Source organism: Hakea prostrata, unplaced genomic scaffold, assembly GCF_041222555.1.
Source record: "Hakea prostrata isolate BN-2017 unplaced genomic scaffold, UWA_Hpros_2 contig_30, whole genome shotgun sequence".
Taxonomy (NCBI): domain Eukaryota; kingdom Viridiplantae; phylum Streptophyta; class Magnoliopsida; order Proteales; family Proteaceae; genus Hakea; species Hakea prostrata.
Window position 1 is genome coordinate 10,835 of NW_028291149.1, and position 19,372 is coordinate 30,206.

Here is a 19,372-nt window from a genome sequence, read left to right on the forward strand (position 1 = left end):
CGAGGGGTGCCAGGCCGCCAGCAAACCAAAGAGTGGATCAGGTTGATGGCCGGCGGGAGACGTGGCCGGGGGCCGAAGCAGATCGAAGGCCAGAAGACAGAACAAGAGTCAACGCCTTCAACCGTCTCTCGGGACCTTCCCCAAAAAAGCCGCCGGATCGAGAATGACCAAGAGGCAGATAGTCACCCTCAAAGATCCCAATCGAGAATGGCATCCCGGACATAGTCAGTTCGGGCAAGTATCGTGTCATTCGGGAGGAACCAATCAGAATAGAACCAGCTGAGAAGGAGAGTGGCAGAAGTGGAACGGAAATTGGAGGATCGGGACCATGACGAGGATTCCAATGTCATGGATCGGGAGCTGTTCTCGGACGAGATAATGAACATGCCCCTCCCACTGAATTTCATTATGCCGACCTTCACCTTGTTTGAAGGGAAAACCAACCCGAAGAAACATATCAACTACTTCAAATCTATTAAGACAGTTTTGGCTTCCCCGAAAGGACCAACAATAAAATGGTTCAGTAGCCTAAGACCAGGTTCCATCAACAACTTCATAGAATTAGCTCAGAAGTTCATAGCCCATTTTAGAAGCGCGATTGGGAGCAATGAAACATCTAATAGCCTATTCGCCATCAGGCAAGGCCATAACGAATCCATTCGGGACTACTTGAAATGTTTCGACGAAGTTGCCATCGAAATCGAGGAATTGGATGATCAAGGGGCATACAGTGCGCTGTGGAGTAGCATCACCCTCCAGAGGCAACTAAAGGTCCTACTGTCGAACAAACCAAAGATTTACGGGGCCCTACTGCGCAAGTGCCAGAAGCAAGCTTGTGTATATGAAGTAATCAATGCCCGAGTGAAAGCTGATAAAGAGCGTAAGCTAGATGGAGAAAGAGACAGCCACTCCAGCGTCCGGGATAGAGGACCCAAATGTAAATGGAAGAGGGAGTCCGGTCAGGACGGATACCCTTCTCTCAACTCCAAACCTTCAGAGATCCTTATGCAGATTCAAGATAAGAAATCCCTAAAATGGCCCAGGAAAATGCATTCCTGCCCAGAAGACCGAGACATGGATAAGTATTGTTGGTTCCACAAAGACTACAGTCATAACACTGATGACTGCCGTAGCCTTAAGTCAGAAATTGAAAAACTGATACAAGAAGACCAACTTGGCCAATTCGTGAGGGGATCGGGAAGAACCCGAGACAAATCGCCTGAACCTCGAAAAAGGCCTCGGTCAGACAGCCCGAGAGAAACAGTGAAGGAGACCGACAAAGGAAAAGAACGGGAAGAAAACCCCGTGTACGTCATAATGGGGTACCCGACTGTAGAATCAATCATGAAGGCGAAACAAAAAGCCTGGTTCGTAGGAGCTTTGCACCTGCCAAAGAAAAGGACGAACCCGGCCTATCCCGAGCCAATCACCTTCATAGCTGAAGACATGGCGGGGATAGCCACCCCTCACGATGATGAAATCATCATCAAAATAAAGTTAGCCAATCGGGAAGTCCATCAAGCCTAGTTGACACTGGCTCCTCAGTCGACCTGCTGTCGTAAGAAGCCTTCAAAAGATTGAAACTGGACGACGGTATGTCAACTCCCTGCGCAACCCCTCTCTACAAATTCATAGGATATTTGGCCATTGCAGAAGGAACAATCCTACTCGACCTACGGGTCAGGACATCCCCCCAAGACTTGTCCGCATACAACATAATACTTGGGCACCCAACGCTCAACGCGTTAGAAGCAATGGTCTCACCCAAACACATGAAACTCAAATTCTTGACCGAAGCTGGGGTGGGGGAGTGCAAGTCCGACCAGTCCACATCCCAGCAATGTTATATCAATTACCTGAAACAGAAGCGCAGGTCCGAGGGATTAAGAACCACCCTAACCATCGAGATCCAAGACAATCGAGGTGAGGACAATATGCAAAGAGTTGAACCAGTAGAAAAGTTAGAAAGGATCCAACTACACCCAAACAACCTGAACGAGTCTTTCAAGAAGGAGTTGATCGAGTTCTTGCGAGACAATGCAGACGTCTTTGCATGGTCAGCGAATGACATGCTCGGGATTGACAAGAGGGTGGTTGAACACAAAGTGTCGATTTAAAAAGATGCAACCCCAGTCATTCAAAGGAGGCAGAATTTTTCAATACAAAAGCACGAAGCGATCATGGTAGAAACATAGAAGTTAGAGCTATCGAGCTTCATTGAGCCAATTGAGTGCCCAACCTGGCTAACAAATGTAGTAATGGTCAAAAAAACAAATGGGAAGTGGAGGATATGCGTCAATTACATAGACCTCAACAAGGCCTGCCCAAAAGACTGTTATCCACTACCAAAAGATATTCTACTAATGATCTACTGGCAGATATTCTCACCAAAGGTCTATGTGCTCCATAGTTTAGGACTCTATGAGACAAGATCATAGTGTGCAACTGACCGTTTTGTTTACAAGCTAGTGTAATAGAATCATCTTCAAATTTGAATTTTTTGAATTCAAATCCACCATAACCAACCTTATCCTCTATTACTCTTATCTTCAATTGATCAAGAGGAAATAGAGTTATGATTACTCTGAGAGACATGTAGAATTTAAATTGTAAATTGGTTGTAATACAAATATTATATATATACATATATATATACAAACTTTCCACTCAACTTTGAGTGGGGAAGAAATTCATTCAAACTGAAACAGAGTTTTTACACTTAGTTTCTGAATTTTATCTCTGCTAATTATTTCTCACTCTTTAAATTGAACAAATGAAATTTCTTTGATCAAGCTCTTCAATAGCCATCATTAGTAACAAATTGCTATATACAAAACTTCTTTTTTTTTTTTTTTTTTTTGGGTAATCAAAAGCTTTTTCCATTTAAAACGAACCATGTTGAGCATGGGGGGCATTTGTAATTGAGAACTTTTAGGTGTAATATATAGTATGTAAATACAGAGGGTGTATAGGTAATTTGATCTAATAATAATAATAACAATGTGCTTGCTCAGTCTTTTAATTGAAAAACTCTTTTAGAGTGCTTTCACGTCCTCTTAAAACAGGTGTTGGTGGGTTGTTCCTCCACCGTTTATTGTAGAACACTCTCTACTAAGTTCCATTTTGATTTAAGAAAAGAGTGGCGTCCCTTGCTTCTGTTGATCTTGTCTCTCCCAAATCATAACAGCAGCAAGATCAGCCGGGTCAGGCCGAGGAACAGATCCATCCACGAAACCAAGCAGTCCATGCCCTCGAAGGAGAGGTAGGAACTGTGCACGCCACAGTAAATAGTTTGATTCAGTGAGCTTAAGAGGTAAAGAGGGTGCTACATTCAAAGAAACCACGGTAGAATTCAAAGAGAACATTGGAGCTGCACTAGAGGGCTATGACATTGTTGGATGCGTGAAGAAAAACAGCAATAATCAGCAACCGATCTTGAAGAACACCACCTCAAATCTTGAAATAGCAGCGTAAAATCTTGAAACGATCACTTTGAAAAACAGAAACAGATCTTGAAATAGCAACAATCAGCAACAGATCTTGAAATAACAGAGTGAAAACAGCAGCTTGAAATCTTGAAACGATCACCGTTGAAGCTTCGTAAAGAAGAATAGAAGCAGCCCTCTGAAGAACAGAAGAACAGAAGCAGCCCTCTGAAGAGAAACCGAAACAACAACTTGCAAAGAAAAGAAAAACGAAACAAGAAAGAAACCTAACAAACTGAGAATCCCTAGGAATCAAATCTCGTGAGAGAACCAAACTGATACCATGATATAATGCAACTTATTTTCTCTTGGCTCTTCTCCTCTTTGACTGAGGTAACGATGCCCTATGTGGCTAATGCAACTTCTGTGTATGATGCTTGGCAACGTCTTGCGAGGGTCTTCTCATCATCCTCTCGATCTAGAGTAATGGATCTCAAAGATCGTCTTCTAAAGATACAAAAAGGAAATTCCTCTGTTTCTGAATATCTTCTTGAAGTTCGGTTGTTAACCAATGCTCTTGCTATCGCCGACTCTCCTGTTGCTGATGAAGATCTGGTTCTAGCTGTTCTTCGGGGACTCGGTGAGGATTATCGAGATGTTGCTACCTCTGTTCGTCTCAGATTTGAGCTGATGACATTCCTTGATCTCTCTGGATTTTTGCTTAATCATGAATTGTTCCTACGCAATTCTGCAACTACTACAACAGCAACTATTCTGACTGCTAATGCTGCTATTAATGGCCGTTTTCGTCCTTACTACCAAGGTAATGCTTCTGCAAATCGTCGTCTAGGTGCTTCTGGATATTGGCGTCCATATCAGAATCAGAATAGGCATTATGCTGGTTATAGAGGTCAGTCTCAGTTTCAAGGTCGCGGTAATGGATTCCAGAATTCTGGTCGTGGATTTCAAACTTCTATTACTGGTCGTGGCTGTGGTAATAGTGGCTTTCAAAATTCTACATTCGAATCTGGTAACACCTCTGCTTCTTGTGGTAATGCTTCTAGTATTGATGCTCCATCCTTCTTGAATACACCTAGATCTTGATGTCAGTTATGTCGACTTGAGGGTCATGAATGTGCTAATTGTCCTCAGCGTTACAATCATGCATTCATCGGTAAATTTTGTGCTTCGTCCTGCATCTCTTCTGTTTTTCTCCCAAATACATGGTTGCTTGACAGTGGTTCTAATAATCATTTAATTGCAGATATTTCTAATCTTGCAATTTGTGATTCCTATACTGGTTCAGAGAACATTGTTATTGGAAATGGTCAAGGTTTGGTCATTTCTCATATTGGTTCATCCATGATGTCTTTTTCTAATCATTATGTGTTGCTTACTATTGTTCTTTGTGTTCCTTCTATACAATATAATCTTCTCTCTGTTAGTCGATTTTGTGCTGATAATAATCTTGTCTTTGAATGTACTAATTCTGAGTTTTTCTTAAAGGATTCTCTGACTCAGAAAACTCTCTTTCAAGGCCAGAGTAGCAATGGTCGCTTTCCACTTGTTCTCAGATCTCCATCACTGCCTTCTTCTCCCACAGCATTGCTGTCTGCTACTGCCTGGCACTGTCGTCTTGGACATCCATCATCTTCAAGACTTCATCAAATCTTGAACTCGTCATCAGTTTCATATCCTGGTCAGCTGGCTCACTGTGATGCATGTTATCGTGCTAAAGCACATTCACTTCCATATCAGCCTGCTCTTCATTTTAGTTCATCTCCTTTGGAAATTGTTCATTCAGATGTTGCTGTAATGCTAGTTATATCTTTTGATAATTTTCGTTACTTTGTTGTATTCATTGATGACTTTACTTGGTACTGTTGGGTTTATCCAATGTGTAATAAATCTGATGTTCATTCTATTTTTGTTCGTTTTAAGTCATTGGTTGAAAATTATTTCCAATGTTCTATTCGGTCATTACAATCTGATGGGGGTGGTGAGTATGTTAAGCTCTCCTCTTTTTTAGCTTCAAATGGTATTTGTCATCGTATTTCATGTCCCCACACTCCTCAACAAAATGGTCTTTCAGAACAAAAGAACCGACACTTAGTTGAATCTGCCTTGGCTCTTTTGTTTCATGCTAGTTTACCTGCTAATTTTTGATCTGCTGCTATACAAACAGCAGCCTATGTCATTAATCGTACCCCCAGTGTTGTTCTTAATGGCATCTCTCCTTATCAAGCTTTGTTCAAACACTCTTTTGATATGTCTTTTTTAAGAATTTTTGGGTGTTTGTGTTATCCAAATTTGCGACCTTATGCATCACACAAACTTTTTCCGCGTTCTACTCCTTGTTTGTTTATTGGTTATTCTCTTCAGCATAAAGGATATAAGTGTCTTGATACTATTATTGGTCGCATTTATATTTCTAGAAATGTAAGATTTGTTGAAGATGTGTTTCCTTGCACTGCTGCTGCTTCATCCTCTTTGTTCGATCTTTCATGGTTTTCTAAGTCTTCTGATCATGCTCCTCTATCTTCCTCTTTATCTTCTACTGCATCTCCCTCTACTATGTCTTTTATTCCTTCACTTCTTGTTCATACCGTTGTTTCATCTTCTGCCGCACAAGTTTTTGATGTATCTCATGTTAATCATGCTGAGAATGGTATTTCAATCACTGCCTCTAAGGGACCATGTAACAACCATATTTGTCCTGAACCTATTGTTGTGACTGATCGTTACACAACATCTTCTAATGGGTTGTCTGCTGATTCCTCTCAAGAGTTACCTGTTTTTGATAATGGGCCTGCACCTATGCATGTGGTTACTGATTCTTCAAGAGATATAATGCTTCCTGGTTCTAATGGGCCTCATGTTTCTACTGGGCCTGCACATAAGCATGTGGTTACTGATTCTTCAAGAGATATAATGCTTCCTAGTTCTAATGGGCCTCATGTTTCTACTGGGTCTGCACCTAAGCATGTTGTTATCGATTCTTCAAAAGATATGGTGTCTACTTTAGTACCTACTACCACTTCTACGAGTTCAAGATTGATAACCAGATCTCAAACTGGTTCTTTAAAACCAATTCATCGTCTCAATTTACTTAGTACCACTAATTCTGTGGATTTTGTGCCTACTGCTTATACTCAAGCAGCAAAGTATCCCCAGTGGCGCCGTGCAATGGAGGAAGAATTAAATGCATTAGTTAAAAATAATACTTGGATTTTAGTCCCACCTTCTTCTACTCAAAATGTAGTGGGTTGCAAATGGGTTTTCCGCATTAAACGCAATTCTGATGGATCCATCTCTCGTTACAAGGCTCGTTTAGTTGCCAAAGGCTATCATCAAAGGCCTGGATTTGACTTTGGAGAAACATTCAGTCCTGTGGTCAAGCCTGTTACAATACGTCTTGTCTTATCTTTAGCTGTTACCCATGCTTGGCCTGTGCGTCAATTGGATGTTACTAATGCTTTCTTACATGGTGATTTGACTGAATCTGTGTTTATGACACAACCTCCTGGTTATAGTGACCCATCTCGGCCCAATTTTGTTTGTTTATTAAAGAAGTCACTATATGGGCTCAGACAAGCCCCTCGTGCTTGGTACTTGAAATTGAGTAATTTTGTTCTATCTCACGGATTTGTTGCATCTAAGTCTGACACGTCATTGTTTGTCTTCCGCAAAGGATCTATTGTGATATATTTTCTCATTTATGTGGATGACATCCTTGTCACGGGGAATAATACACCTGCCATTGATTCTTTTATACGGGCTCTCTCTGGCGCATTTGTTATCAAATTGCTTGGTGATTTACACTACTTTTTGGGTGTGGAGGTTCATCGGGATTCCGAGAGTTTATTTTTGAGTCAACAAAGATATATATTAGATCTCTTAGCTCACACGGATATGACTCATGCTAAGCCAATTGCTACTCCTTTGGCTACTACTATTCTCTCAGCTACAAGTGGTTCTCCCTTATCCGATGGTACCTTATTTCGTCAGACAGTAGGTGCTTTACAATATTTGTCCTTTACTCGACCAGACATTTCTTATGTTGTTGGCATGTTGCTCAATTTATGCATTCACCAACTGATCTCCATTGGACTGCTATCAAACGCATATTGCGGTATCTTCGAGGCACATCCTCTTTTGGGCTTTATTTTGGCCCCCAATCTTCTATTTGTCTTAAGGCATATTCGGACTCTGATTGGGCTGGTGATCCTGACACTCGCCGCTCCACAACTGGGTTAAACCATTTGATATCTTGGGGATCTCGCAAACAACGTACTGTTTCTCGCTCTTCCACTGAGGCCGAATATCGGGCTATTGCTTCTACTACCACTGAGATCGTTTGGATTCGGTCTCTTCTTCATGAGCTAGGAGTATTTTTGCCCACTACACCAATGGTTTATTGTGATAACTTGAGTGCAACGTTTCTTACTGTCAATCCTGTATTTCATTCACGAATGAAACATCTTGAGATTGACTTTCACTATGTACGGGAGCTTGTTTCTACAAAAAGTTTGGTTGTGCAATTTCTCTCTACTGTTGATCAAATCGCCGATGGCTTTACCAAACCTCTGTCTCGCCTACGGTTCTGTTTTTTGAGGGACAAGCTTGCAGTCAAGGACGTGCTTCGCTTGCGGGGGCGTGTTGAGAATACATAAATGACATATGTAGCCTTGAGATAAATGACATATGTAGCCTTGTACTAATAAGACAATTGCTATAAATAGTTCAGATGTATCCCTTATCAAATCAATGAAATACCTATTTCTATCAGCTTCAACCAGTTTTTGGAGAAATAATGGACGGAGAGTTGGGAGAAACAGATTTAGGATCATTCTTGACGCAGGAAGAAATCTTCAATGGAAGCAGCTGACAATGCTCACACTGCTTTCAGCTTCAATGACTGGTGGGCTGTTCAGTCTCCTGCTGAAGAACTTGATATTTCTAATCTCTTTGTGACTTCCTTTTTTGCAGATCCACCTCCTCTTCTTCCTTCTTTTTCTCCTCAAGAACTAGAAATTGTATCTTATTGAATAAATCTTTTTTAACATCTGATTATCTGGAAAATTTCCCCAAAAAAACCTCTCAAGGTATGTCATCTTCGGCAATGTATTCAACCTATTAGAAAAACTAGTTAAAAAGAGAGAATCAACAAATCCTTGGAATATGGACGCAAGAAATTGCAGAAAAAAAAAAAGTTGGTCTCCTCCTCCTATGTGCTGGATCAAATTCAACACTGATGGTTCCTCAAGAAGGAACTCGAATGGTCATTATAGCGCTGGAGTGGGAGGTATAGCTCGTGATCATCTTGGCCATGTCCTCATTTGCTTTGCCATTTCCAAATCAAATATGTCTGCTCTCCAAGATGAAGCTGAAGCCCTCAGAACAGCCCTCCATCTTGCCATCAAAGAGAACTTCAAGAAAGTCATGTTTGAAGGAGATAATGAAGCAATTATCAACCTCTTGAACCACCAGAAGAAACATAAACCATGGATAATCAAAAACATCCTTGAAGAAATTCGATTACTAATGCATCACTTTGGATCCATTTCCTTCATTCACACCCCTAGAGAAGGAAACCATGTAGCAGATAAACTTGCTTCACTTGTGAACTCTCACTCTCCTTTATTTTTCATTTCTGTTACCCCCCCCCCCCATACTAAACTGGAACTTGTACTTCGACGCCTCTGGATGCCCTTTTCCTAGAGGATTTCATTTCAAATAAATTTCCTAATTTACCAAAAAGAGAGAGAGAGAGAGAGAGAGAGAGAGAGAGAGAGAGAGAGAGAGAGAGAGAGAGAGAGAGAATCAAGAAAAATTAATCTACAAAATAAGAAATTACTATTTGACAAACTCAGGATAGAATTAACATACCTCTTCGAAGATAAATTCCAACGTTGTAGAGATGATATAAGAAGAAAAAGAAGATTTAACACCACTGTAGCAAAAGTGAAAGATGAGACTTGAAGATTAACACCACAATAAGAAACACGTTCGATGCCAAGGATCTCACAAGCAATCAAGGTGCTCACCCTAGCTAGACAGGTATACCATCACTTGGTATTTTGAGCTTCTAAAAATAATTCTTATCCCTTTGCATGTGTGACCTTGAGATTTATATCTCTCTAGGGTGGAGATGTCCAGCCATAAAGTCCACCCTAAGTGAGATGCTAGCCCACTAATGCTCATATCCAGAATGCCCTTAAGGCTTACCTTGACAATTACTAGAAAGCCCCCAAAAGAATTAGGGAACAAAAATACAGAACTGCCATTAATAAAACAAAACAAATTGGTTTTGCAAAAAATAAAGAAGAAAATAGATAAGTTTTTACTAATAAATAAACACAAATTTGCAAAATCATTTTATTAATAAATTCTTTCAAAAAGCAGTCTGTAGGTACGCGTATACTTTCGTAATTGTCAAGTCACTGGCAATGGAACACTAGTCACTAAGATCAACACTCAATGTACACATAGTCTTTACATGGATGGACTCCACAGATTCAAAGTGTACTAACCATAGAGAGACTAGTCCTCATATCTCCCATAGTTTGAGCAATTTTAACTTGCACCCCTCAAAACCCATCATAGTCCAACAATGTATATTTATACAATAATACATTTTGATGAGTGCGGTCAAGTCAAGGACTACAATGTGGTTAAACCAGATGATCATCCATAACATCAGTCCAAACAATCCAATGGACCAAATAACCACATAAATCATCATAAACAATAAATGCCACATATAATCAAAATAACCTTACAAATGTCCAATATGAATATGCAAGTAAAATAAAAACATGTGTTGGGCCACATAATTCCTACACAACCCACCAAGATTCACACCTGATTTAACCCATCCCATACAACTACAACATGAGTCTCCAGCACGTATCATACTTGTCTAATGCGTTTGACATCGTGGTCCCTATGGTACCCACCGTTGGATGCATGTCACCTGGACCCTATTAAGTTTCAGCCACTCAAAACACCATGTGTACATTTAACCAACTAAAGTGGAATAAAACTAATTTTTTAGCAGTTGGGCTTTAATAGTATACATCTGGTGTGCAACTAATGGTGGATACCATAGAGACTACCACTCCAAACTCACCACACTAGCACGATTCATCTAGCCCAAGCACCCATAAATCAGCAACACCCACCAGCTCTGATCAAATAAACACAATAACTTCATATCAGCCCACACATCCACAAGGACCACAACCCATAAAGAGTTGCCTATTCCAGGCCCACACATCTCTTAATGTGGATGTCATAGCACAGGGGTCGTAGCCTCTTAAGTGCCTATGCAAAGACAGTAAGTCCAAGAAAATCTTTCCCAAAAAAAAAAAAAAAAAATCCAAGAAAATCTAGGTTCAAACGACCATCTCTCTATACTTTCCCCCCTCTCCCTTGCAGCACCCTCCCCCTTCCCATCTCCGAGTCAGAACTATATTTGTATCTTTTTCCCTTGACCTTCTCTATATTTTTGCAAAGTATTTCCAAAATTCAAATGTGCCAGTGTGAAATCCCTTGCTTTTGCTCGCAACTCATTGGTCATTAGTTACCATCATACTTGGCATCTTTAATATTCAAATGTATAAATGTGTAATCCCTTCCTTTGCTTGCAAATGCTTAGTCATTAGTCACCATCATTGTTGGGTTATAAACTATGTTTAGTAGTTTTAATTTTTTCTTATGTTAAAATTTTGTGTATGTAACATGTGGATTTAACAACTAATGTGATAAATATTTGTTTTCTTATTATTCTTATGGAGAGATTCACAAGAATGATAAATGGTTTTAAATTTGACTTATTATTCATGGAGGTGGAAAATTTTTGAATTTAATTGTAATAAATTAATTTGATCTCATATTTATACAAAATAATTTTAATAAAATATGTCCAATATACATGAGTTGGTCCCACTATATTATTATCCTCATACCCTCTCAAATTTTGCTTCATGAAGCCATGCATGTCATGCTTTTTTTTGAGGAAGATGTTAATGATCTTTTGGTAATGACTAATTTTCACTATGTTAAGTATTTTGATGTTTATGGTTGGACTTAAATGTTCCGTTGGTATTTTTTCCACATTAGTCATCACCAAATAATCATGGTTCTTGTTTAGAATTTTAAGCTCTTTGGAATCAAGGAATGAACTTTCGTTCATTTCGCTCCGTTCGCTGGGCGACGAACTGGGCGAAATGACGAAATATCACCGAGATTTTGCCCCCCCTTGGAAAATTTCGCCCCCAATTTGAGTATTTTTTGTCAATAATTTTGGTAAATTTGATGCACATCCTAATTTAATGCAAATATGTGATAAATTTGAATTATTTCCTATAAATTCTTCCATTTAAATTCTCCTACCTAGTCATATTTAACATATTACCTTTTGGGGCCTACATCATTCGGACATAATTGGAATGATTATCCATTCACTCTGAAGATTCTATTACAAAATCCATTCATAATTTAAATTGTTTCCATAAATTATCTCATGTATATATTCTTCCCTAACCACATTTGGCATGTTGACTTTTGAGGACTAAATCACTAGAATATAGTTGGAAAGATTGCTCATTAATCTTGAAGATTTTGCTATAAAATGTCTTCCTATTTATAAATTATTTAATGTAGATTCTCCTACTAATTACATTTAACACTTTAAGTTTTGAGTCTTGAATCATTGGGGGTAGAATTGGTAAGATTGGGATAGAATCGCGAGAAAAATCGCTTAAAAAGTGCAAGAAATAATATAAAAATCGAAAAAAAAATGATATTTTTCGATACATCGCGATATATCAGGAGAAAAGGCGAGATTCGCCGATATCGTTTCGCCCCATGGTTTCAGTTGGCCAGGGGGCGAAATCACCGAATTTCGGCTATAATTCGGCAAAATTCGGCGAAATTAAGTTCCTTGTTTGGAATGATAAACTTTTGGATGTTCCACCTTGTTTTTTTACGCATTTTTTTGGATATAGAGGCCTTTTAGTCTTTCATTAGAGTAAGGTTTCACCTCCCTAGGGGAGGTCTTGGGTTCGCTCCCTTGAGGATGTAATCGTGGTGCGCGCAAGCTGGCCCAGATGAACCTCATAAAAATAATAAAAATAATAAATAATAAAAAAAGAAGAAGAAGAAGGTTTCACCTGATCTTATATTTATGGTTTGAGAGGTCTCTCAAACGGGTAATAAAATTGATTGGTTGTATTTTATTCTTTTTTTTCTTCATAGTGAACCCCTTAAACCTCTCATCTAGTGTGTATAGAGGGTGCTAATGAGCTGGGTAACATATCCCTACTCTAGGGACCTGAAATCCTAAATCCAAATTATAACAAATCTTGTGAGGATTTGAGAATCCCAAACCCAAACACTACCCTATTAGGGTTCTCTTAAGCTTGACCCGCCCTGACGCTGGTAGGGTTCGGTCTGAAAACAAAATAATATTCATGAATTTGTGGCACCAAGGAGATTTTGGACACTTGACCTCTTAGTTATGCAATGTTGATATTTGCCAACTTAGACAATCTCTTGAAGTGGTTAATGGAATACTTGATTAAGTAATTATTCAAATTCAATTTATATATTATGAAGACACAACCTCAATAGTAGAAAATGGTTGAATGATTTTATATGAGAGAGCCTCAAATATATAGACAGCATACATTCCATGCTGGTAGGTAATTATGAACAATAAAGGAAAGATATAAAAGATGGAAATACAATACAAGGAAATGTTTTTATGGAAATATAATACATGGAAATGTTTGTATGAAAATACAATGTATGGAAAGAATTCGAATTGAAGGAATGTGATGGTATGGAAAGAATTCGAATTGAAGGAATGATGAATGGAAGGAATTCAAATGGAAAGAATTCAAATGAGAAGAGCAAATAATATGGAAATAATTCAAATGAGAGGAGGGAATAATATGGAAAGAATTCAAATGAGAAATAATTAGGGAAATGATGAAAAATCATCTTTGGCACACCTAATACTCCTCCTCAAGTTGGAGAGTGAATGTCAAGAACTCCCAACTAACCTCTATGACTGAGAAACAAGTCTTTTCCAAGGGTCTTGGTGAAAATGTCAGCAATTTGGGCAATACTAGTGGTGGAGGTCGGTTTGATAAGACCATGGCGAACCTGATCGCGAACCATATGACAATCAATCTCGATGTGCTTGGTGCGCTCGTGAAAGACTGGATTCGCAGAAATATGTAAAGTAGCTTGATTGTCACAAAATAAAGGTATTGGTTGAGGGACCATGACACCAAGATCTTTGAGCAATGTAACTAACCACATGAGTTCACAAATGGTGATGGCCATGGCACGATATTCAGCCTCAGCAGATGAGCGGGACACAATTGCTTGTTTCTTAGATTTCCAAGATAAAAGGCTGGAACCAAGAAACACACAATATCCCGTGGTAGATCGTCGAGTCATAGGGCAACTTGCCCAATCTGAATCACAATAAGCACAGAGTGATAACGCACTATCAGCAGATAAAAGAATCCCTTGTCCTGGAGTGCCATGGAGGTAACGTAGTAAACGATTAGTAACATCCATATGAGGTTTACGAGGCTCATGCATGAATTGACTAAGAACATTCACAGTGTGAACAATATCTGGATGAGTAATTGTGAGATAAATAAGTCGGCCCAAAAACCGAGGGTAACCTGTATGGCAGTGCGGTGGACTTCGTAGCACGTTTGGGAGGATACCCATGTTTTTTAAAACAATGGGATTCCAAATGACCATCCAAGCCACAAAAGTCACAATGATAGTATTTCTTGGTACCATTTTTGGAACTATATCAAGGAGATGTGGCAGCCAAAGCAGAGTGCGTGAGAGCGGGAGCAATGGCTGCATGAATTATGCGATGGCGCTCCTCTTGAGATAAAAGAGAATAAACACGATTCACCGTCGGCAAAGGGTCTATCAAAAGTAATTGGCTACGAAGTGAGCCGTAGGAATCATTAAGTCCCATAAAAAATTCAAGAAGTCGATCTCTATGAATAAGATCAGAATGCTTCTTTAGAAGACCACATGTGTAAGGTGGTAGATCATTATATGAAGAAAGCTCATCCCAGAACCCTTTGAGAACCGTATAATAAGAAGCCAATGAAGATGTGCCTTGTTGATGGGTGGAAATGGCACGACGAATTTAAAAAATGCGAGGTGCATTTTGTTGAGAATAACGAGCCTCAAGGTCGTCCCAAACCTCATGAGCAGTAAATGCATAAATGATACTATGAACAATATCAAGAACAAGAGCATTGACAAGCCAGGAAAGAACCATACTGTTACATCGGATCCATTGAGGAAGCAAAACTGAATTAGAAATAGGTTTTGAAAGAGTGCCGTCAATAAATTGAAGTTTGTTTTTCGCTTCAAGAGCCATATGCATAGCACGTCGCCAAGTCGGATAGTTATCACCCTTCAATGGTTGGGTGACTAAAATGGCACCCGGATTGTCCGAGTGATGAAGGGAAAATGGAGAAGAGGAATCCAAATCAACAGACTTAGTATTGGTAGCCATTGAAGAGGAGGTAGAAGATGAGGAAGAAGAAGACGTGGTGAATAAAGATGTAGAATCGTGTTTAAGTTGATACCATATTAAGACACAACCTCAATAGTAGAAAATGGTTGAATGATTTCATATGAAAGAATCTCAAATATATAGACAACATACATCCCATGCTGGTAGGTAATTATGAACAATAAAGGAAAGATATAAAGGATGGAAATACAATACAAAGAAATGTTTGTATGTAAATATAATACATGGAAATGTTTGTATGGAAAGAATTCGAATTGAAGGAATTCAAATGGAAAGAATTCAAATGAGAAGAGCAAATAATATGGAAATAATTCAAATGAGAGGAGGGAATAATATGGAAAGAATTTAAATGAGAAACAATTAGGAAAATGATGAAAAATCATCCTTAGCACCCCTAATATATATAATTCTAATTTAATTAAATTAATACAAGGTTAGATATGATTAAGTTAAATTGACTCGGAGGGTTAAACCCAAAATGTACCTAACCCTATCAAGCCTAATTATATTTTAACCTAGAAACTCTTCCCTTGGGTTAAAAAATGGGGCAAGAGTTGGCTAAGGTCAGGGCCAGTTTGGACCAGTGTGGTCCAACAATATTTTTATTGACACCCCAGTGTCCCCACCCGTACTCTGTTTAGTTTTTAAGTTTTCTTTTCTATCAATGACGTTGGACACAATGGCTTGATTTAAAAATGAAAGAAGTCATATTTTTCTTTTTCAAGTAAAGAATAAACAATACAAGTTTACCAAAAGAAATGTTATACGTGTGTGGTGGGTCAATGAGCTCACAAGGCCTGACTACTTCTGATGGCTCATTTGTTTTTCCCTAAGCCTCATGGGCACAGAGCCTCGAACTGCCCACGGATAGCACGGGAGGCATTCCCATATTTGCTGGTTTTCAGTGTTTTGCACCTGCATGATCCACGAGAGTTTCTCCCTCTCTCTCTCTCTCTCTCTCTCTCTCTCTCTCTCTCTTGTATGGAAGAACAGTGCAGCTTTCTCATGTGTGATAAAAGACTTTCCTTATCTATTTTTTCTTCTTTTTTCCCCTTTTATAATTTTTCGTCCTAGTATTTCCTTTTATTCATGTATGTATATAGTTGTATTTTCAGACATTAAATAGAAATGACCATGTGTTATACATGGCTTCTAAACTCATCCAACAATAAAAATACAATAATACGCCTATGAATCTTATCGGGAAAACATCATCTGTTGTGCACAGTTCTCTGTTGTGCACAGTAGTTCACTTTTATATCAAATCATAGGCTGGAAAAGCAAAGAAACTATAAGACTTTTTTAGATTTTTTAAATTTAAATTCAAGCTTTAAATCTCAGCCTGCGATTTGGTATAAAAGTGTATTGCTGTGCACAACAGAGGATTTTTTTTCTAATCTTATCCACCCAATTGCTCGTCATTCCATTACTCGAATAGATTTGCATCAGACTCATTGTGAGAGTTGAAGGGTGGGTAGAAACAACCCGTTTGGATGGAGAGGATTTAAATTCTGATAATACACTTTACATGACTTGTACTTTATTAAAGCAAATTATGTATGCATCCCTTGAATTTGTAAACTATTAAGTATACATCCTTAAATATTTATTATTATTATATTACAAAAATCTCTTATGCTTAATAAGATTAGTTTTATGTAGAAAAAGACATATTTAACCTTGCAGAATCTTCTTATCAATGAGATATTTAAAAAAAATAATAATACATCAATGAGTCATAATAATTTACTAACTCAAAAGGTGTATATTTGCAATTATTATATAATTCTTTTTAATCATACTTTTTCGCAAGTTTTTAATCATACTTAAAACCTAAAACATTAAAAATAATCCACCCAGTGTCTTCACTACTCGTTAAGATTACTATTTATATGAATGTAGGTCTGTTCCTCCAGCACAAACAACTCCATTACAACACGCTCAGACTCAGAGAGATCAGATGGAAGTCTCCTACTTTCTCCTCTTCCTCCTCCCCTTTTTTCTCCTGTTTCTCAAACGAAGAAGCAAAAATGCTAAGCACTTCAATCTTCCACCTTCTCCACCTACTCTACCTATCATTGGCAATCTCCACCAAGCAGGTGCTCTGCCTTACAGAACCACTTTCGAGCTCTCCAAGAAATATGGTCCAGTGATGCTCTTACACCTAGGTTGTGCTCCAACTGTATTCGTCACATCACCAGAAATGGCGAAGGAGGTGTTGAAGCACCAAGATGGGCAGATGTGCAACAGGGTTATCCTTGAAGGACCCAGAAAAGTTTCTTATGACTTCAAAGACATTGCTTTCACGCCTTACGGTGAATGGTGGAGAGAGGTCAGGAAGATCTGCAATCTGGAACTTCTCAGCCCCAAAGCAGTTCAATCTTTTCTGTTTGTGAGGGAAGAAGAGATAGCCAATCTCATGAACTCACTCGCTGAAGCTGCTTCCACTCCTGTTGATCTGTCCGATAAGGCTTTCAGACTCACTGATGCCATGATTTGTAGGATTGCTTTTGGTAAATCGTACAAATCCAGACAGTTCGATAATGGTAGATTTGCTCAAGCTCTTGTAGAAGCCATGTATTCTATGAGCAATTTTGCGGCTACTGATTTCTTCCCCTATATTGGATGGATCGTTGATAGACTTACTGGACACACTGCAACAATTGATAAGGTTTTCCACAACTTGGATTCTTTCTTTGAAGTCGCCATTCAAGATCATCTCGACCCCAACAGAGCCAAACCTGATCGTGAAGACCTCATTGATGTGTTGCTTCGATTGGAAAAGGATCAATTCAGTCGCATTCCCATCACCAGAAATCATATCAAGGGAGTTCTCAAGGTATCCATTCAATCCCCTTTCTTTGCTTTCAGTTACTCTGCTTTGATTCTCTGTTCTTCATTGTTCAAAGATTTTCGAAAAAATTATAATTTCAGTTACTCTGTTCTTTGGCTTCAGTTACTGTGTTCTGATGCTTTCTTCTTCATTGTTCGAAGATGTAGTTTTTCTGATAAATTAATAGATCAAAGTACTGTAACTGGCAGTTTTGGGAAATGAAAGTTAGTCTTTTTCTAGATAGTGTCCTCAATTTTGCATTGTTTATTGCAAAATCAGACAAACCCAGAAATGATATGTTTAATTTATCTGTGTTTCAGGATGTGTTCTTGGGTGCAGTAGATACGAGTTCACTCACCATGACATGGACCATGACTGAACTTGCTAGGCACCCTAAAGTCATGACAAAGGTTCAGGGAGAGATCAGGAGTTATATTGGAAGTAAAGGGAAAGTGGAAGAAGGTGACATAGAACATTTGCATTACTTCAGAGCAGTAGTGAAAGAATCATGGAGATTACACCCTCCAGTTCCAATGCTAATTGCTAGAGAAACCATGGCTGATTGTAAGTTAGCAGGGTATGACATTCCCAACAAGACAAGACTTCATGTGAATATCTTTGCACTGAACAGAGACCCGAGCTACTGGAAGAATCCAGAAGAATTTAATCCGGAGAGGTTTATGGAGAACCCACTCGATGCAAAAGGCCATTGCTATGAGTACTTGCCATTTGGGTCAGGTAGGAGGATTTGCCCAGGGATGAACATGGGTATCGCAAATGTGGAGCTTGCTCTTTCAAATCTTCTATACTGCTTTGACTGGGAACTGCCGAAAGGAACAACCATTGCTGACATTAACATGGATGAGTGTTTCCCTCTTACACTCAACAAGAAAGAACCTCTGATTTTAGTTCCCAAACCATATCACTGGCAGAAGGCTTGACTTGCGATTTGGGTTTTCTTGATTATAAGCTTTACAATATAAAACTTGTCTTATTTTTCGGAATTACAAAGTGGAAGATGGGGTTGGTATAGGATTTTGGGTTTTTATTTTTTCAATGTTTTTTCCTTTAATTTTCTTTTTCTTCTCTCAAATAGTGTAACAACTCATGCTATAAAATTGGTTTTATTTTCCCCAGTACCTATCCAACCCTCCTGCTTCTTCATGTGGACTCTGGATTGCTTCAAGAAAATCCAGAGATGTGATGATTAGATTGATGCAACAATTACTCAATTAGAGACGTGACAATGAGAACATTTAACTCATTTTTCCATGTCAATGCATAGTTGCAACTTCCAACAGAACACAGGAAAAAAGAAAAGAAAAGAAAAGAAAAGAGCTATTGTAATGAATTCAATGGTGGCATTCAGCTTGAACAATGACTTCAATACATTAGAGGTTGATATTCTTTACTACATAGAAATCATTGATGGGGATATCACAATACCTTATTGATGCATCTAAAATCTGTTCAACCTTGAGATGCTTGAGGAGTCACACCTGCAAAACAGTGTTAGACGTGGCC

At 38.8% G+C, this 19,372-nt stretch overlaps 3 protein-coding genes across 3 annotated transcripts; 2 read left to right on the forward strand and 1 right to left on the reverse strand.

Annotated features, from left to right (window-relative positions):
- Nucleotides 1-348: 348 nt before the first annotated feature.
- LOC148999167 (uncharacterized) lies at nt 349-1,527 on the forward strand. The gene has a single exon (XM_089141410.1). The coding sequence runs from the start codon at nt 349-351 to the stop codon at nt 1,525-1,527; it is 1,179 nt and encodes a 392-aa protein (XP_088997536.1).
- A 13,092-nt stretch (nt 1,528-14,619) lies between these two features.
- Nucleotides 14,620-14,994, reverse strand: LOC148999168 (uncharacterized). Its single transcript, XM_089141404.1, has one exon. It carries the CDS (start codon nt 14,992-14,994, stop codon nt 14,620-14,622), a length of 375 nt encoding a protein of 124 aa, XP_088997530.1.
- Nucleotides 14,995-16,939: 1,945 nt separating this feature from the next.
- On the forward strand, nt 16,940-19,076 carry LOC148999169 (cytochrome P450 71B37-like). The gene is made up of 2 exons (XM_089141406.1): nt 16,940-17,854; nt 18,169-19,076. The coding sequence occupies exons 1-2, from the start codon at nt 16,976-16,978 to the stop codon at nt 18,787-18,789; spliced, it is 1,500 nt and encodes a 499-aa protein (XP_088997532.1). The 5' UTR covers nt 16,940-16,975; the 3' UTR covers nt 18,790-19,076.
- Nucleotides 19,077-19,372: the final 296 nt, after the last annotated feature.

Coding starts and splice junctions, on each gene's coding strand:
- LOC148999169 (XM_089141406.1), top strand. CDS start 16,976: ATGGAAGTCTCCTACTTTCTCCTCTTCCTCCTCCCCTTTTTTCTCCTG. Junction 17,855..18,168: donor ATATCAAGGGAGTTCTCAAG/GTATCCATTCAA, acceptor TCTGTGTTTCAG/GATGTGTTCTTGGGTGCAGT.
- LOC148999168 (XM_089141404.1), bottom strand. CDS start 14,994: ATGGCTACCAATACTAAGTCTGTTGATTTGGATTCCTCTTCTCCATTT.
- LOC148999167 (XM_089141410.1), top strand. CDS start 349: ATGGATCGGGAGCTGTTCTCGGACGAGATAATGAACATGCCCCTCCCA.